Here is a 17,895-nt window from a genome sequence, read left to right on the forward strand (position 1 = left end):
AACTCTTAACTGTATCGTGCTAAGAGGTGAGATTTTTCGGAACGGCTGATGTGAAGGGGGAGAACTGCCAAGATGCCTAAGCTGAATAAAGATTTTTATCCCTGGTGCTTGTCTAGTCTTGCTGCTTTTACTTGGGGTGTAACAGCAAATAACCATCGTGTTTCATTTTCCATAGATGCTACCAGACCTGAAGGCAGACAACCAGAGGCTAAAAGATGAAAACGGGGCCTTGATCAGAGTTATAAGCAAACTTTCCAAATAAAGGGTTTACTACAGCAGCAAATAACGGTATTGCACATCACTAGTAACTCCAGTGGACCATACTGTGGCAGTCACTGGAAGTGTGGGAAGATCCCTTGGAGACTGTCATTTTCAGATATCCTGCCAAACGCCCTCTTACCTGTGTGTTTTTTTTGTATCAAGATCATTGTTTCTGTTAAAATGCAGCTGCTGAGAAGATAAAATGACTGAGAAATCTTGTTTACAGCTACAGCATAATAAGGAAAGTGTTCAAGGCCAGATACGCCTCAGATATTTAACCAGTAAGCCTTAGTTGTACATAAACACTTTTACATCAACAAAAGCTTTCAGCTCTCACAGAAGACAGTTACTCAATAATGTTTTTGTTGTGCCACGATTCCCAGTTTTTTTTCTATACTCAGTTTTTCTTTAAATCTTACGTTTGGATTTTTTTTTCCCTTCTAATTATTCATGTACCAGATTTTCTTGTACAGTGTTTTCACAGCTTTACCATTTGCAGAGACCACACACCCCTTTAAATTACATATTTGTGTAGCTACCTAGAGTTGTATTGTCCAACCACCTGGAACAGAGATGTTTGGTGGAACATTTGCTTTCACTGTTTGTGCAATATGCATTTATTTCCTATACAAAATGCTTTAAAAGTCAGTTGAAACTAGAAGTATTTTAAGAGTCCTGTTTTCTGCCTTTATTGGTCACTTTAAAAAATAAAAAAAAAAGAAGTTTGTAGTGAAAGATGTTAGATCCTGTGTAATCGTCACATTCATTTGAGCAGGTACTGAGTGATGCTGTATATATAAATGTGTACTGGTTTGATTTTTCAGACCACCACGTGGCATGCTTGAATATATTTCCCTATTGCAAATGTCTGTTAATGCAAATTAGGCTACTCCAGAATAGTGTGTTTAACAAAATTCATTAATTTTTATGGTATAAAGAATTTAGACATTGTACATTGTATGGAGCCCTATCTTACAAAAGGTCTAAACTATATAAAATACTTTATTATCTTTTCCTCCCATTTTTTTTTTCATTTGATAGTGTTCACCATAATAAAAAAGTTGCATAAATATAACTGCTTCACTACATTTCACATACCTGTATTTATCTGAGTGCTGTCCAAACCTGTTGTGCTAGCCAAAGTAATGTACTAAATCATTTGAAAAAACATAACCCATTACACTCACATTCATGTTTATATGCACTGTTGTTGCCATGTGAGAAGGCATCCAATTTGATACCACCACCGTGTCAGACCATTTTATACATTTCAGTGGCCTTTAAAACCAACAAAAGTACTTAAGTGAAAATCGCTTTTGTTAGAAACAGCTTTTATATTTTCACTAAACCATTCAAAATACGACATCCTATCGGCACATAGTTTATTGCCTAAAACCACTGAACAGATCAGCCATTAAAACAAAATTGTACATTGTAAAGCTTGTAGTAGCTATTGTATTATTGATTATATTGTATACTATATTAAATGTGAATTTGTACCCCTTCATTTAAAAAGGTCATTGTGTTCTACTGCCTACTTGGGGGGTGGGGGTTAGTTTTACGGGGGTGGGATACGTTTTGGTAAGGAAGACATGATGTCCTCTCTCTGTTGATTGGTTTTTTGAAGATGTAAGGTTTATGCTCTTACTACCAAGCTCAGGATTCTTGATTTTAAAGGTACACGGATAGTTTGAGGTATCTTATTGTCATTGATCTGTATGAGAGGTGGGTCTGAACCATAGGGACTTCCGTTGTCTTACGCTAACAGGAAAGAATTGACTGGCTGCAACGTATTGAGTTCTGTTACAAGACAGTTAGGCATATTCTGGATTATATTTGGTAAAGTTTGGGTGCCTGTGAATGATTAAATACGTGTTTCTAATATTTTAGTGTTTTATATTTAGGTTATTTATTCTTTATATCTAAAAAAATGAATGGCTACTGTGCTATATTGATTTTATTGGTAGTACTGAGCAGACCTTGTATCTGCATGAAACTAGTTGCAAAACCCACTATTTTGGAAAAAAAAAAATTGTATTTTGACATATACAAATAAAATGAATACAAACTATTTTAAATGTGTGAAAGTTTTACTGAGAAGACGTTGAGATTTGTTATGACTTTAACCCGTGTTATAAGTTTGCTATTTAAATTCTTTGGTGGGCATTTTTCATTCATTGCGGTACTTGGATGCAAAGTTCAAGTACCTTTCAAAGATTGTAATCAGATTGTGATTATTTGCACATCATTGTACATGCACATCTGTAAATGCAACAGTAAAAATGCCATATTTATGCAATCTGTAACAACTTGGACAAATGTTTATATATTTTACATAAACCTGTCTGTGTGCAGAATCTGAGAACCATTTTTTACGTGATATTAACTGAATCTCACAAAGCGATTGCTAAACTTGTGTCACCATCACACTGTACTGATCGTCTTGCAGATCAAACACATCCCCAGAAAAGCCAGCTGCCACGGAGACAAAATGGGTAGCGGAGGGGACAGTTATTTAGTTATTGTTATTATATATAGTTGTTATTTAGGAGACAGTTTGCATATGAGAAACACATTTCTGTTGCCTGCTGGCTCTGGGGAGCTTCCTTAGGCAACTAATGGCTTAAATGGTAATTCAAAAGACCGACTTAGATTTTCAGGGGACTTGTCCCAGCGCAGAATTCTTCTGTATGTCCCAGAATTAACATCAAATACACGCGGAAGCATGGAAGTAGCTGGTGCTGGAGAGGTGAGAGGGAAAGGGCTTGCCCGGAACCAGCCCCAGCCATGAAGGAAGCCAGAAGCTGGGGAGGAGGAGTGACCACAGGTGGGACAGCAGAGGACAGGGAGGGCGGGGGCAGCATGGCTCCACACGGTAGCGATTACCTAGAAGAAAAGACTTTAGAGCTAGAACTTCATTTTTTTGGCACCTCATCTCCCTCATCATAGACAATTCCCTCTGGACCTCCCCAGTTCTTCCTACCTATCATTTTCAGACTTCTGCTATTTCCTTGCAGCTTCCAAAAAGACCAGTTATAATTTTTACTCTGTAGGTTGGTTCTTTTTTTTTTTTTTTTGCTCAGCACCAAGTACAAAATGTGAGTCTCGGTGTTCCTCTCCTGTGGAAATGCCTTCCTCGCTGAACTTTGGCTTGCGCTCAGATGAGCGTTAAACCGATGGGTATTAATCTTACCTGTTGAATATTCCTGGCCTCTGTCCATTTGATGGTCTTCTAAGAGCAAACGTGTTACCATAGAACAAGTGTTCTCTTATTTCTTTTTTTAGAAAAAGTAACTATTTACATGTCATCTTATAGAAAAGAAAAGCATGCTGTGGGGGAGCTGAAGATACCTGGTTTAGATGTGCAAGGGAGAAATGTTAATTATTTCCTTCATCTTTATCATCCAGAAATGGGCTCCAGACGAGATGGCTCCCACCCCTGCTAGCTGGTTTATAGGCAAGAGTGAGGGCGCCACATAATGCCAAAAACATCCATATGATGGTAAACAGGAAATCTACATGAAGAAAAGCTGGTGGTGAGAAGCAAGTATGCCACGGTGCCGGACGTGGAAAGGCAACACCGTGTCAGAAAATGAACAGTTCATATGGAGAAAGGTAGGGGACACATCAGACCCAAACTGGCCAGCAGTCACAGATCAGGCACCCATCGCATCTGAACAGAGAAAAATCGTCCAAAGTTAGCAATAGTATAAATTATGCCTTGCTTCTGCCTTGTTCTGCTGCTCAGAGGAGGTGTTAGTTTCTTGTTAAATGACACTGTGATTATGAAAATAATCATTACACTGACTCTTTCTTGATCTGGATGATCCTGGAAATGGCTTGGCTCTCCACACCTGGCACCTTAGCGTTCCGTTACGGACATCCTGAGGTCTTGCCCACCCGTGTAGCACACCGGCTCCTCCAGAAAGGAACGCCCGCCCGCTTGTCTCTGTTGGGTTGCTCGTGGTCTTTGTGGCAGCAGCATAAATGGAGGTGGCCAAATCTGCCACACTGTGATGCTGTGCAGCCACGGGCCCCAGGAGCTCCAGCTGGGCCACCCCAGAGAGCACCAGGCCCCTCCATGGGGCAAGGGGGGCTGAGGGCTCCTGGCAGCTGGGGCTTGTATGGAAGGTGTAGGCAGCCACATTTTTAGTTGCACTGAAAGTCCCTTTTCTCCTTTGAGTGGTAGCTTCAGCTTCTCTAACTTGACACGATGCGGTGTGGGCAGCAGATAATTCTGACACCTTAATTGTGCAACTGAGAGGCTGATAGGTTTTACAGCTGAAGTTTTAATTTACAGCTACAGTCCAGAGGACTGTCACAGCAAAACATGAGGCAAATTCACTAAATAATGCACAGTTTAAAAAAGAAAAACACAGCTGTACAAATATTACAGAATTTTCAAAGAAGGTGGAGAAGCAACCGTAACTGCATTGCAGAGGGTTGCTTTCCCACCTGCTTTACATCTTAGAATAGTTTTGTTGAGGCTCTGCCGGTCGCCTCTGTGAAATTACAGGTTTTTCCCACGTAGGAATAGCCACTCTGTCTGTTGGGCAACAGAAGAGACGATTTGCTTAAGGTTTTCAGAAGAAGGTCTCGCTGGTCACGGTTATGTACACAATGTTAACATTTCGCTATGGTGATTCAGCTTCCTCCAGTTCTCAGGTCAAAGCCACTAATAACAAGGGTAAGAAATGCTGGTGACCGGAGTTACTTGCTTGACATTTGTTTTGATCGCAAGAGCAGCAGTAGGGGTTCGTTAGCGAGTAATAGCAAGTATCATTGTGCCTTACCTCAGCGTAGATTAAGTAAAACTAAGGTGGCTGCAGGTTCCCGCATGGAAGACAGAATTAAAAAACAATACAAAACCTCCCAAACCCCAGTGAAGTGCTCACGCTGTAAGGGGAGAGCCGCTGCCACACTGATGAAGTCATCGGCTATTCGTGCTTGTGTCAGCACCTCCCCATTTTGTATTCCTGATTAGATAGGAAAAGTATGTAGCCTTTAGAGAAAGGAGGAACTGTTTGGTTTTTTCCTCTAAAAACATCACCTGTTGGGTGTCTAATGTTTCTGATCTGGCTCAGGGATAATTACAGCAGGGACAAAAGCCCCACATTCCAACTCTAATTATTTCACCCTTCTTCCTTGGGTTCTACGCGTCTGTTTTGTAAACCTATTAAAGCTTAGCAGAAGTAGTTACCCGAGACAGCAACAATTCCTCTTCCAGTGTGGTCTTTTCCCTTTACTTGCTGGAGAAAAAAAAAAAAAAATCATGGGGAGAGGTGAGTGAGAAGAACGTATTTATTTCCTCGGTACCTTCTTTCTGCGCTCCACCTGTTCCACTACGGAGTCCTTTGAGCAGAGACTCGCTGGGCCGAATCCCTCTTTTAGCAAACCCGTGCGGGGAGACGCTGCTGCAGATCTCGCTGTCCTGTCACCGCCTCTGGTGGGAGCCCCGGCCGCTGTGCCCCCCCCTGCCCTCTCATCTCTCCCCAAAACAGAAACCAGCCTTGTTACCCTCGTTCGTGTCTACATTACAGACCCCTGTTTGCGTGATATGTCTCTGCCTCAAAAAAGGACAGGCCTGACGGGCGGGAGTTGCTATGTTACAGCTAAAATAAAGCTACTGTTCTCTCTGTGAGTGGTCACCCGGACCCGCACCCCAAGTCTTCCAAAGGAAAGAGCGTGACCGCATTGTGTCAGCTGGTGCAAAATACGCATTTACACAAGATTTACACAAAACACAAATCTAGGAACGCAGTCCGGTCACTGCCCAGAAAGATGTAATGAAAATGTGAGTTTGTTTAAAAAATCCACCTGTCCATCAACTGCTGACACCACGGGCGTCACTCTTCAGCTGGTACCAGCTCACCTCTCTATTTTTCAGCTGTTATGAAAAGCCGCAAAAAAATTACACTAAGTTCTTTCCTCCCACTTAATCCGTGGCTCTAGGCGCTGCATTATGTTAAGTACATTGCCCAGTAACTCACCCTCAGTTCCCCCTGCACAAAATGCCAGCGCTCTCTGAAAGTAAGGGCTTTCACTACGGGCTTTTTTTATGCTTTTTTAATCCCGCGCATAAAAAAGGAGCGACTCTATTTAAAATTATGAGGGGGCGGGGGAGGCGGAAGCACTGTCACTCAGGGACTAAGTGCTAATATTACTTTCCCGGTTTCTGCCTAGGAACAACGGTGCCCAGGAGGGTTTCCAGCCCGCGGAAGGCGCACCCGCCCGGGGAAGGGCCGCTGGCGGGCGGCTGGGCCGGGAGGTGGCACCAGACGGCTTCGCTTCTCCGGGGCTCCTCCCGGGCTTCTCCGCGGGGCCAGGGGCCACCGCATGGCACAGCCCTGAGCCAGGCTGCAAGGCACGGCCTCCGAGACCCGCTCGGTGTCTGCTTCTCCCTTGCATTTCCCACGCCCCCCCCTCCCCGAGACCGGTCGGTAGGAACGGCTCAGGCGACGGCGACTCCAGGAAATTCTGCCTCTGCTGTAAGTTAAGCCAGTTCTAGTGTGACAGGGGAAGCGTGGCAGAGAACAGCAATCACAAATTAATTTAGACGCAAGGGATGCGCTGCGTTAGTCTGAACACGGCAAGGGCTCCTTTGAAATATCTCCTACTGAAAGCCTGCGGAAGGAGGTGCGTGTTTTAAAACCCCAGGAATGGCAGAGAGCTCTCGGTTTGGCTGGGGAGCTGAAATCCACCCCATCGGGAGGCAGAAACTGTAACCCAAGGAGGGCTGGCCACCAGGTCCTGGGGGAACGGATCCGTCCGTTGGTGAGCGCAGAGAGGGACCCACTGCACAGCGAGCACTCCCGGACGGTGTGAAGTCCTACAGACTAGGAGCAGACACTCGCCGAGCACCACACGACGGCTCTGCTACAGCTGAGAGAGGGGGAAAGCAAAAAAATAATCTTCCGTATCAGCAGTTGTCACGCCAGTAGTTCATAGCAGCACCGGACTTGGCTGAAGTGACAAAACACTGGTTAACTCCTTCGTGCTCAACCCCCTTTCGCTATGGTCACTACGTAAGCGTGTTGCTTCGCTTTGCAAGCAGAGTGCTCTGTGGTCCTTGAGCACTGTGAGGTCCTTGTAGTCCTCCCTTTGCCCCCTTCAGTCTCTCCTCCCTGTTCATTGCCTTGCAAACGTGCAGCACGCCACGTACTCACATCCTTCTCCAGGCTTCTCAACCTTTTCTCCTCAGCTCTGCATAGACAGGGTTCTGTCCTACTTCTAAGGCACCATGTATCATTATTTTCTGTGCAAGAGAGGGCTTTGAGGTCTAATTATGTTCCCTGTTATTCGGGGTGATGGCCGCAATAACCTAAAGACCCCAGAAGCCACCTCCCCTGGGATCCCGAGCACTCCGAATTTCCCTGTGTCTGGGGAGTGGCAGTCAGAATTGCTACAGGCAGACGCTGAGTGCAAGAACTCCCTTCATATTTTACTAACGAGTCACTACAAGCTTACAGACGTGCCACAGCTGCTGAGGAGAACAGGCTCTCCTCCGTCTTCTGCTCATCTCAGCTGTCAGTCTTCTCAGTCACTCCTGTGTGCCACCCACATCACCAAGACCCTCCTTGGACATTCGGTTCCCAGCACTTCTCATTCAGTCCTTCTGGTACTTGCTGCCTATTTCTGCCTGCTTAGACCGTCTCCCAGCCTTCTGCTTGCTTCTTGCATTTTCTTCTCATTTGCTGCTTCTCTCCCCCTTCAGACCTAATCACTGGTCACTTCTTCCTGAGCTAATTGCTCTACTGATGTATCATCCATTGACTGCCCCGCTGTCCACAGTTCCTCTCTCCACAACTCAGCAGCCTCGACACTTTGCGTGCTCTCCCTCCATCTCTGTTACTCACCTCCCACTCCCCCTTTCCTCGCACTGCCTCACCCCGAGCTCCTCAGAAGCACACATCCCTAATGGTTTCAAACACCCCATTAATCTTTTCCTGATCACTGGATCTTTTTTTTTTTCACTGATAATCTAATCTTTACTCAGGAGGAATGTCTCTACCCAGCCATTTAGTTTCCACCTACTCTCGTTTCTCTCTAATCCAAGGGGGTGGTTTTACCATAAACTAAGCACTCTAGAAGCCACCTGTTCCCACTCAATCCAGTTACTCCCCTCCTCAGGAATTAACACTATTTTTCATATTTTTCTCTGCCATACCTCTGAAAGGTTTCAGGGTGAAAGCAGTGAGAGGTCTTAACTTCTTCCCTTGTTTTCCACCCTGTTTGCCGGCAAACAGCCATTCACTATTTCTTCCATCAGTTTCCTTCCATCCCTTTTTCAGTGTCCAACAATAAAGCAAACACATAAGGGGATGCCTGTTGGGTCCTAATGCCTAATTTGGGAATAAAGAGTATAAACTGAGCATTGGCTGTGGATTTGCTTGTGGGCAGGACAAAGTACGCAGCTTGTCATTCGAGTAACTTTTTGAGTTAAAAATCCTTTTCAAAACATCTTTAAAGCTGGCCATCTTACATACTTTAGTAGTTTTCACCTTGAAACAGCAAAGAAAGTGTATTATGAGCAAAACAAAATTGGTTTTTAAGCATTGTCCACATTTGTTTATAAAAATCATTACAATGTAGACACAGAGATTTTGTTCCAATTGTTCACACAAAAATTCAGTCCCAAGCTTTCATCCTAGATGTTTACAGCATGGCCATATAGTATCGAAATAGTTTCATACTATAAAATATCAACAGAATTTTAACGATAGGAAGTACGCTTTATTCTTTATGTTCTTTAAGCTATTCTCTCCCTTTGTAGCCTGTTTGGTTTCATACGCGCTGACTCTGAACTCTTCCAAGTGCTTCCCCCTCCTCTGCTTACACTCACTGATATGTCACAGCCATTGATTGATTGCTGTTTGTGTTTGGTTTGGACACATCCAGATGATTGCTACTAATAACCAGTACTAAATTCCTGAAATATCTGCCCGATTCCTTTCACAAGGCAACTTCGTTATGGTCCGTCATATGAAACACAGTAGGCCTTAGGAATACTGTGGTGCGGGAGAAAAATAATCGCCAAATGAACGGATAGCTCAAACAAAGCATTGTAAAAAGCCATCACACTAAATTCTGCATGCATCATCTACTGCATTTCAGTGAAGGCCAAGTTTCTTAGTCAGCTGAGGAGATCCGTCAGCCTGAACTATGACTCTTTTGGGACATAGTTTTGTGCCCGCTGCGCTCTTCTACTGCGTGCAGCTCGTCACCTGCATGAGATTAGAGCAAAAGGATGCCGTGTAACAATTTAACTAAGAGATACACGCTGAGAATCAAGAGACCTCATTCATTTTTACTGACTTTGTATTGGTCCTTCAACAAATCAAAGTAAGAGCTGGAGGGCTGTTAATTAAAAAGGAAAAAAAAAAAGCACCCTGAAGGGTTATGAATTATAACCAGTACCAACAAGACACGAACTGACAGTAAGCCAGTAACCACTGGATTTGGTTTCTAATTATTCATTTGCGTGCTTGCATTTGGGGATACAGAAAGACAGGAACTGAATTGTCTTTGGTGCGGACCAAAATCTGTTTAACAATGTTTTAAACTATAATGAGAGTTACCTGTACCTGTGTGAGTACGGCCAGAGGATGCTGTCTTTAAGAAGAATGAATAAACTCTGCAGGTGCTAGAAACGTATCATAAATATAAAAAGCAACAAAGGTAGTGTTATTCAGTTAACTTAAGGTTATCTCAAGGGCAATTTAAAATATTATTTCTGTCCTATGAATAGGCACGGTCAGCTTCATTACCAGGGTGACAGACAGTATGTTAGGTGGCACATCAGCTTGATAAGCTGGCAGCTCTAAGGGGGAAAAAACCTTGTGGCTTGAGATAAAGACCGTTTAATAGAACAGTAATGGAAGATTATGGCGTTGATAATAATAATAGTAGTAATAATGATGGTAAAAGAATATAAAAAATAAAGTGATACAACACAAGTTGCTCTCACCACCCGATGATCAGATGCCCAGCCCATCCCGAGCAACGATTACAGATTGCATGTAAATGGCCAACTGTCATTTATACACTGAGCATGTTTATGGTATGGAATATCCCTTTGGCCACCTTGTCCTGTCTATGCTCCCTCTCATCTTCTGTGGGAAGCTGAAAAAGTCCTTGACTAATGGAAACATTATTGAGCAACAACTAAAAAAATATGTGTGATCAACATTATTCTCATACTAAATCCAAACCACAGCAGCTACTAGAAAGAAAAGTAACTCTATCCCAGCTGAAACCAGGACACTCCCCCACCAGCAAGATGGTGGCAGCCCAACTGCCCGTGCAGCATATGCCAGAGAACTCAGGAGTGTCTAGAGGACAATGTGGCACAAAGACATGCCACAGAAAACACCCAAGGCTACATATCTGGAAGACTACATGAGCTCTCTCTCTTGTGGAGGAATACAAAGATACCAGAGGCACCTCTGTCTGAAAGTAGTTTGTTCCCAAAAGGACAACTCTCAAAAGGAGACCAATGGAGGCTGGACTAATGACTGAGCATACAGACAAATCTAATTCCTCTGCGTTACGCTCCCTGGTATTCTTCCTGTGAGGCAGCATGGCCGCTCTGCAGGAGCATTTTAGTTTGACAGACTCAGCGCTGCTCAAATATGTCTAGGCAGCTTGTTAGCTTAGAAAATTTTCCCCAACGTAAGTCACTTTACATTTATCTATGCTGAATTCCATCTGCTACTTTATCAGTGCCATTCAGTTTGACAATTCGTTATTTTTCACTTTCTTGATTTGTTCTGTTACTTTCCAATACTTTGATTTCGATGGATCCTCCTTAATGAAGAGCTCCACTGCCAGATGCTCCCGAGGTTCCTCCACAGTGAACACAAAAGCGAGGGTCATAAACTGTCTCCTCCTAGTACTTCTTTTGTGATCATATCCTGGCCCTGCTGATTTACCATCAGGGGGATTTTCTTCCATGCCTTTTGCAAACTGGTCCTTAAGGCTATTTAGAGCCTGCCTTATAGCATCCAGCCTTTCCTCCCTTCTCTACCAAGCCCTGCGAGGTTTGTCAGCATTGCGTTTTCTCTATCTTATACCTCACTGTCTTATACCTCTTAAAGAGCTCTTAAAGAGCGAGATTGTGAATTGTGGCAGAAAACGTTCTCATCGCGCCTTTGAAGGCATCACCAGATGACTTGAAAGTCAGCTGGGATACTGAATCCATTCCCATCCCCACTGTCATCCTTATCCAACAACTGCCAGCTGGAGACAGATGGCAATCTCTGCACTAATTTCCCACACTATAAGATGAGATACTTCAAACACCAAGCAAACTTCTTTCTGTCAGTTTAGTTTTTTCCTTTTCACACTGCACTCCTCTGTCCACTAGATGAATAAACTTTGCTGCAAGAACCAACACTAGTTTGTCTGTCAAACCAAACTATTTGGGGCCTACAGGAGAGATGGGGAGGGACTCTTTACCAGGGAGTGTGCGATGGGACAAGGGGTAACAGTTTTAAACTGAAAGAGGGGAGATTTAAATTAGATATTTGGAAGAAATTTTTTACTGTGAGGGTGGTGAGGCACTGGAACAGGTTGCCCAGAGAAGATGTGGATGCCCTGGAGGTGTTCAAGGCCAGGCTGGATGGGGTTTGGAGCAACCAGGTCTAGTGGGAGGTGTCCCTGCCCATGGCAGGGGGGCTGGAACTAGATGAATTTTAAGATCCCTCCTACTCAAACCATTCTATGATTCTATTTCAAAGAAACTACATAGTTATTTTTGGCCAAATGATAGCAGAGCTCAAGAATGGTAAAACACATACAGAAATCAGACTGGAAGATGGACTCTAGGACTGATCTTGTACGCTAACACCTCTTGATAAATCCAGCTATTTCACAAATTTGTTGCATTTACATGCAAGATTTCAAATCAGGCCCTAGCACTTGAAAAAAAAAGTTTTAAGTATCCAATTCAGTAGCACAGCAAATAGGATAAAATTGATATTTCAGTAAAAGTGGGAGTGTCAGATTTGTATGAGTTTCCAGGCGCAAGTCATAACAAAGTAATCTAGTCAAACCACTGGCTACAGCGACTACAACATAATTAATTGTTAGAACCTTAGAGAGGAAAACCTTGCCAGAAGGTCAGCACTGTGACAGTAAACTCCAGTGAGGGGAAAAAAAAGAGTAATTTAATTAATTCCTGGAAGAAAAGGACATAAAAATCCATGATGATAGGCTAAGACTCTCAGATTAGATAACGTGCATAGCTCAGAAGTAGCAGAAAGTGGTATTAAATTGCAAGGGACAGCAGTTTATCTGCATTTAGACAAAAACACAAAAACAGCCAAGACCAAGCGATAACAGAATTTGGTAGGTAAAGAGATAAACCACAGATTAAGAGAGAATTTGAAAGCAAACAGTACAGATGTAAACAGAAATTAAAACTCCCACTACATACTTTTAAAAAAAAGGAAGTTGGTTAGAGATAAAATATGCAATCGCTTCACTGGCCAGATATGAGACTACCAGCATCTCCGCGTTTCCCCGCACAGCTTCATACCTTCACTGACATCCGCTACAAATGAACCTCCTGAAGTCGTAGGAAAGAGGCCAATGGTCAAGACCTTGGAGAACCACCTAAATTCTTTTGACCATCTCTGACAGATAATAAATGTTCTTTTAGCAATATAACTGGGAGTAACAAAAGAGTACAAGGTGGAAGACACTTGCAAAGTGCATTTCACTTGGTTTTATCTCATCCTAGACACATGGTCTAAGGCAGCATGAGTGGTCAGAGAGAGGAGAGCAAGTCCTGCTGCAGGACAGCAGAGCACTGGCTTGGAAAAGATTAGTAAGAAAAGGTTAAAACGAAGAGTCAAGAGGGATAGTAGTGCTACGTTTGAGGATTATTTTACTTTCCAGGGGAGGTTTGACATTAGAAAGGAGCATAGGTCATGGAGCATAGGTGATTTCACAGGAAGGTTAGAGGGAAGTTACGGTAAGGGATTTAATGTGAAAGGTTAAAAGAGAGGTTTTTGAAATTGTATGAATAAAAAGAAGAACAGGTATTTCTACAAAAAGGTGGCAGTAAGATTTCGCTAATTCAGAGCAATTTTAAGCAACAGCATTTACCATAGAATCACAGAAAGGTTTGCGTTGGAAGAGACCTTAAAGATCATCTAGTTCCAGCCCCTCTGCCATGGGCAGGGACACCTTCCACTGGACCAGGTTGCTCACAGCCCCATCCAGCCTGGCCTTGAACAGTTCCAGGATGGGGCATCCACAACTACTCTGAGCAGAGAAGTTTTTATGGAAGGATAGTGCAAAAATAAGTAGGTATATAGGTTAGTCGGGGTACAGCGATAGGTGTGAGGATTATCCAGCAGGTGAAATTTAAAGCAGCAGAGTGGGAAGATTTAATGGGACAGCACGGGAGCAAGCTTAATAAAGCACAAGTGGTAAAGCAGGTATAACAATTTTGTGACTAAAAAAGGTTGTATTGGGAGAAGAAACCTGAAGAACGCTGACTGAATGGACCTCAAAGGGGACGAGATCTGGGAAGCAGGAGATAGGTGCACGAAGCGAAGGAGTTTGATGGAAGTTCAGGTGAGAGGTAGAGGCAGGATGAAGTCCGGAGCTGAAGGAAGAGTACGTGTGTTGGAGAGACAGGCAGGCAAATACAGTAATCTCAACAGAGGCTTTGGGGAGAGCTTCCAGAGATGCTGAAGAGTGTGAGAGGGAGGGAATGTTTCAGTGGGGAGGACACCAGCACCAGTGGGCATAACAAATGTTTGCTCAGCTTGAAGCCCGATGGTAACGAACAAACAGCCATTGGGAAGGAATTTGGATGTTGTCCTTAATTTCCTCAGTCAATAATATGTTATTGTGTTCATTATTTTATTTTCCAGCCCTTGAAAACTGCCACTTCAGAAAAGATTATGGCTCAGATAAACTTGTACACAGAACCTTTAAAAGGCTGGATAATTTGGTTGAACCTCTAGAAGAAATTACAAAAATCTTAGCTTGCAACCCTTTACAAAGGAACCAGCTTTAAAATGCCCAACCCCAAAAGGCACTTCATTTCCTCAAGATTTTAAGAATAAATGATGGGGTTTATTCTAAATTGAAAAATGAAGTGTTTGTTTTTTGCCTGGCAAAGGAGACCAAGATGATCCCACCCAATCCTGGTGGTGATTTTACCTCTAGGGGAGAGTTTCATTCCATAATAATGAATATATAAAACCCACTATCTTAAGGCTTAGGGACCCTTGTCATTATGCCAGCTTAAAATGCAGTTAATAAAATGAATTGTATTTCTAGGCCTTAAGAATATCCTGGAGTTTTTTTGTAAGAAAAAAGTGCTGTTCTAAAAATGTTTGCAAGCTACTAAGCTGTTCTCCATTGTGGCAGAGAAAAACATGCAGCATGATACTTAAACTATTTGGGACTTTATCCCTGAAAGCTCTCCAGCACAGACAACCTTATTGAGATGCAAACATCTGACAGTCAGCATTTTTGTATTGGGCACTTAAGCCCAACCTCACTCACCACAACATAACTTCTGTTAATATATAACAGACTGTAAGGAACACAAAGCCTTTTTGGCACTAAAAAAACCCCACGCCACGATGTTTTTTTATAGAGGAAAAAAAATAAAAATCTAATAGCAACGGTAGATGTGGCTAAAGCCTGTCAATGGCACCTCCTACACATAAGAAAGGTTGGCAGATAAGATGTGAAGTGGGGCAAGTGCATCTACTGAGCCTTGCTAGCTGCTAAGGACTGCCACCCAGAGAGGGGCCCTGGGGAGACCTGGGGTAATGGAGAACTGAGGTCATCCTAAGAACTAAAATACATCGCTATATTTCTCCACAGGCACAACATACTATAAGTAACGACTTTCTAACCTGACTCATTTTACTCATTTTTGGCCAGCTGTGCTGCTCATGGGGTGTAATACTGGTATTGTCACAGTTACATGATTCTCTCAAGAAAGGCTCTTCGTTGTAGAAAAGGAAAAAAAATGACAGAATGGGAAAGACAGACAAGAATTCACATGAAGAATCCTTTTTCTAAATTGTGTTTTCTAAAAATACAATTGAGTAGTTTTCTAACTTAAGAACACTACAGATAAGAGTGCAGGTAAGCATGCTTTTTTTCAGGAGAGTGCTTAGTCAAAGCTTTTGTTGGGTCAACTTTCAGTTAAGCCCTTGATCTGCAAACAGAAATATGACCAACTTTACTAATTTTGTACTGCTGAGTATTAAAAAGTAGACCTACTACAGAACTATGTCTTCACCATCTACTTTTCTGCCTATTTACAGCTTTCCAGCAAAACACAGAACAACTAACCTGTTTCGTTTGGGGATTTTCCCTTAGCCTGAAAGAGACAAGACTTTGTCTGCACTGAGGATCCTGATACCTTAACTTCCACATGTACAAACATTTAAACACCCCATCAAAACAATCCTCTCACCAAAAAAAACCCATGCCCAAAACAAAAGCAGAAATGAGATACGAGTTAAGTGAAAACTCCAAGTAAATGAATGATCACTGGAAGGGCAGAGAAGGTTTGGTAGGGTGAGACAGTGCCCGCTGCTGTGGAAGAGAACAGGGTAGACATACCTAAGGTGAAAGAGGTGCATGGACTAAGCCTGTTATTTATGCTGCAGGGTGCAGAAAGCCTAGTGCCAGATATTTGGGACTCCATTTTCCTAGATATTTTTTATCTATATATTTTTTTCCTAAATAAAAAGAAACCACAAACTCCTGGGAAGTTTATATTCTGAACTCCCAATGAATTTTATTAGCCAGGCAGACAAAGTCAGGACTGAATCTGAAAGAGAGAAAAATGGTGATGAAAAGGCGAGAACATGCTCCCAGCTATGTCAGCCCAGGCTGGATGGATTTCCTCTGTTCCTGATGTAAGCTTGTATCTTTCCCCGAGCCTGCTGAAAGGTAGCAGCAACACACCCCTTCCTTTCCCTCAGCATACCTCTTACGAGGCAGGATTAAGCAAGCCACAAATCTACTGGAAGCAGCTATTTCCAAAAACACCACGATCAATTTTCAGGGATGCTATTAGGGCACAGTGAATTCAGCAAAACCCAACTGCACGTGGGTTTTTCCCGAATATTTAACCCAGTTAGGCTTCCCCACTGAAGGCTGCGTTATTTATAAACGAGCCGTCTTTCCAGCGTGACCGGCGGAAACCCCTGGAATCCTCGTCTCTTGTACCATCACGAAAACACACGAGGCTCTTTCCCAACCTTCCGCCTGCGGGAGCGAAACTCCACCGAACAGCTCGGCTGTGCCCACCGCAGCCGCGGACGGGAGGAAGTTATTAGGCTGCGGCAGCAATTAACCCCAGGCTCTTCCCACCCACCCACCCCCGTGACAGGACGAAGGGAGACCCAGCGGCAGTCCCCGCGCTCCCAGGCCAAACCGGCGCTTCTGTCCCCTCACGGCAGCCGAAGCGCGGCCAAGCCGGGCTCCACGCACGGCGGTGGCGGGGAGCCGCGCCGCCACAGGCCCGAGCCCCGGGCACCTGCCCCGCGGCCAGGCCGGCCCCTCGGCAGCCCTCCCTCACCGCAGAGCTCGCCGGCAGGTGCGGGACGGGCTTAGCGGAGCCCTGGCGGGGACACACACACCACACGCACCGGACCGCCGCCTCCGGCAGCCCCCGCCCGCCGCCCGTTAAAGCCGCCGGTGAGGCGGTTGGCGGCGTCCCTCTCCTCTCCTCGCGCGTCCGCGGTGCCCCCCATCGCCTCCCTCCCGCCCGCCGACAGCACCAGGGTCCCTGTCCCCTTCCCGTGCCGGCGCAGCCCGGGGCAGGTGGCGGCGGCGGGACCCGGCAGCCGTCGCGGTTCAGGTCGCGGCGCGGAGGGCAGCGCACCGGGCCGGGCGGGGCCTCCCCGCCCTCACCCCATTGTTGAGGCCATCTCGGCAGTTTCCGCCCTGGCTTCGGCTCTGTCCGCGCCGCGATGGGGAAAGGGGAGGGAAGGAGGGGGAGCTCGGGAAGCCTCGGGGCCGCGCCGCTCCTTCCGGGACGGCGGGAGGCGGTGCCGCTCACCTGGTGCCGCCGGCGCTGGGGAGCGCCCGAGCAGCGGCCCCGCCGAGCGGGAGGTGAGCGCCGGCCGCCTCCCTGCCCAGCCCCGCCCCGCCCCGGGCGGGAACACGGTCCCCCGGCAGGCAAGCGGGCGTCGGGGGCGGGGGGGATGGCACACGCTCCGGCCCCAGGGGCGAGGGACGGCGCTTCGCGGGCGTCGTGGCCGCGGCGGGCGGGTGGGAGTCGGGGCGTCGGTGAGCGGGGGAGGCGGGCACCGCGCCGAAGGGGTGAGGGGAGCAGCCGCCGGCAGGGCGGTCCGAGCGACGGGAGCCCCGCGGTGATGGAGACCCGTCCCCGGGGGCTGGCGGGGGGCGCTTCCCAGGGAAGTTGGCGGGACGGGGACGGGCAGCGCTGCGGGACGGTTCACCTCTCCCCTTTTGTTTCTCTCCAGGGTGTTTGTGCTTCTCCGAGTCTCTCTCCCCGCCCCCGTCTCTCCCGCCCGCCCCGCCGGGACCTCTCCTCTCCGGGCGGCAGCAGAGCCGCCTCAGGGCGGGCGGCGGCGGCAGAGGTGCTGGTGGGGCGCTCTCGCCGTCCAGCCCGCCGGGAAC

The 17,895-nt window shown here is 45.6% G+C and overlaps 1 protein-coding gene across 4 annotated transcripts in view; it reads left to right on the top strand.

The window, feature by feature from the left end:
* PPP1R12A (protein phosphatase 1 regulatory subunit 12A) overlaps window positions 1–2,565 on the top strand; it is a 126,044-nt gene extending 123,479 nt beyond the window's left edge. For 3 of the 4 annotated variants that reach the window (XM_074166371.1, XM_074166377.1, XM_074166385.1), the window contains one exon: window positions 176–2,329. In XM_074166371.1, coding sequence (XP_074022472.1) covers window positions 176–262 — 87 coding nt within the window. In that variant the 3' untranslated portion in view covers window positions 263–2,329. Of the gene's footprint in view, window positions 1–175 lie in introns of all 4 variants that reach the window. The other variant, XR_012463706.1, reaches the window with a different exon arrangement.
* The last annotated feature ends 15,330 nt before the right edge of the window (window positions 2,566–17,895 follow it).

This window comes from Numenius arquata, chromosome 2, assembly GCF_964106895.1.
Source record: "Numenius arquata chromosome 2, bNumArq3.hap1.1, whole genome shotgun sequence".
Taxonomy (NCBI): domain Eukaryota; kingdom Metazoa; phylum Chordata; class Aves; order Charadriiformes; family Scolopacidae; genus Numenius; species Numenius arquata.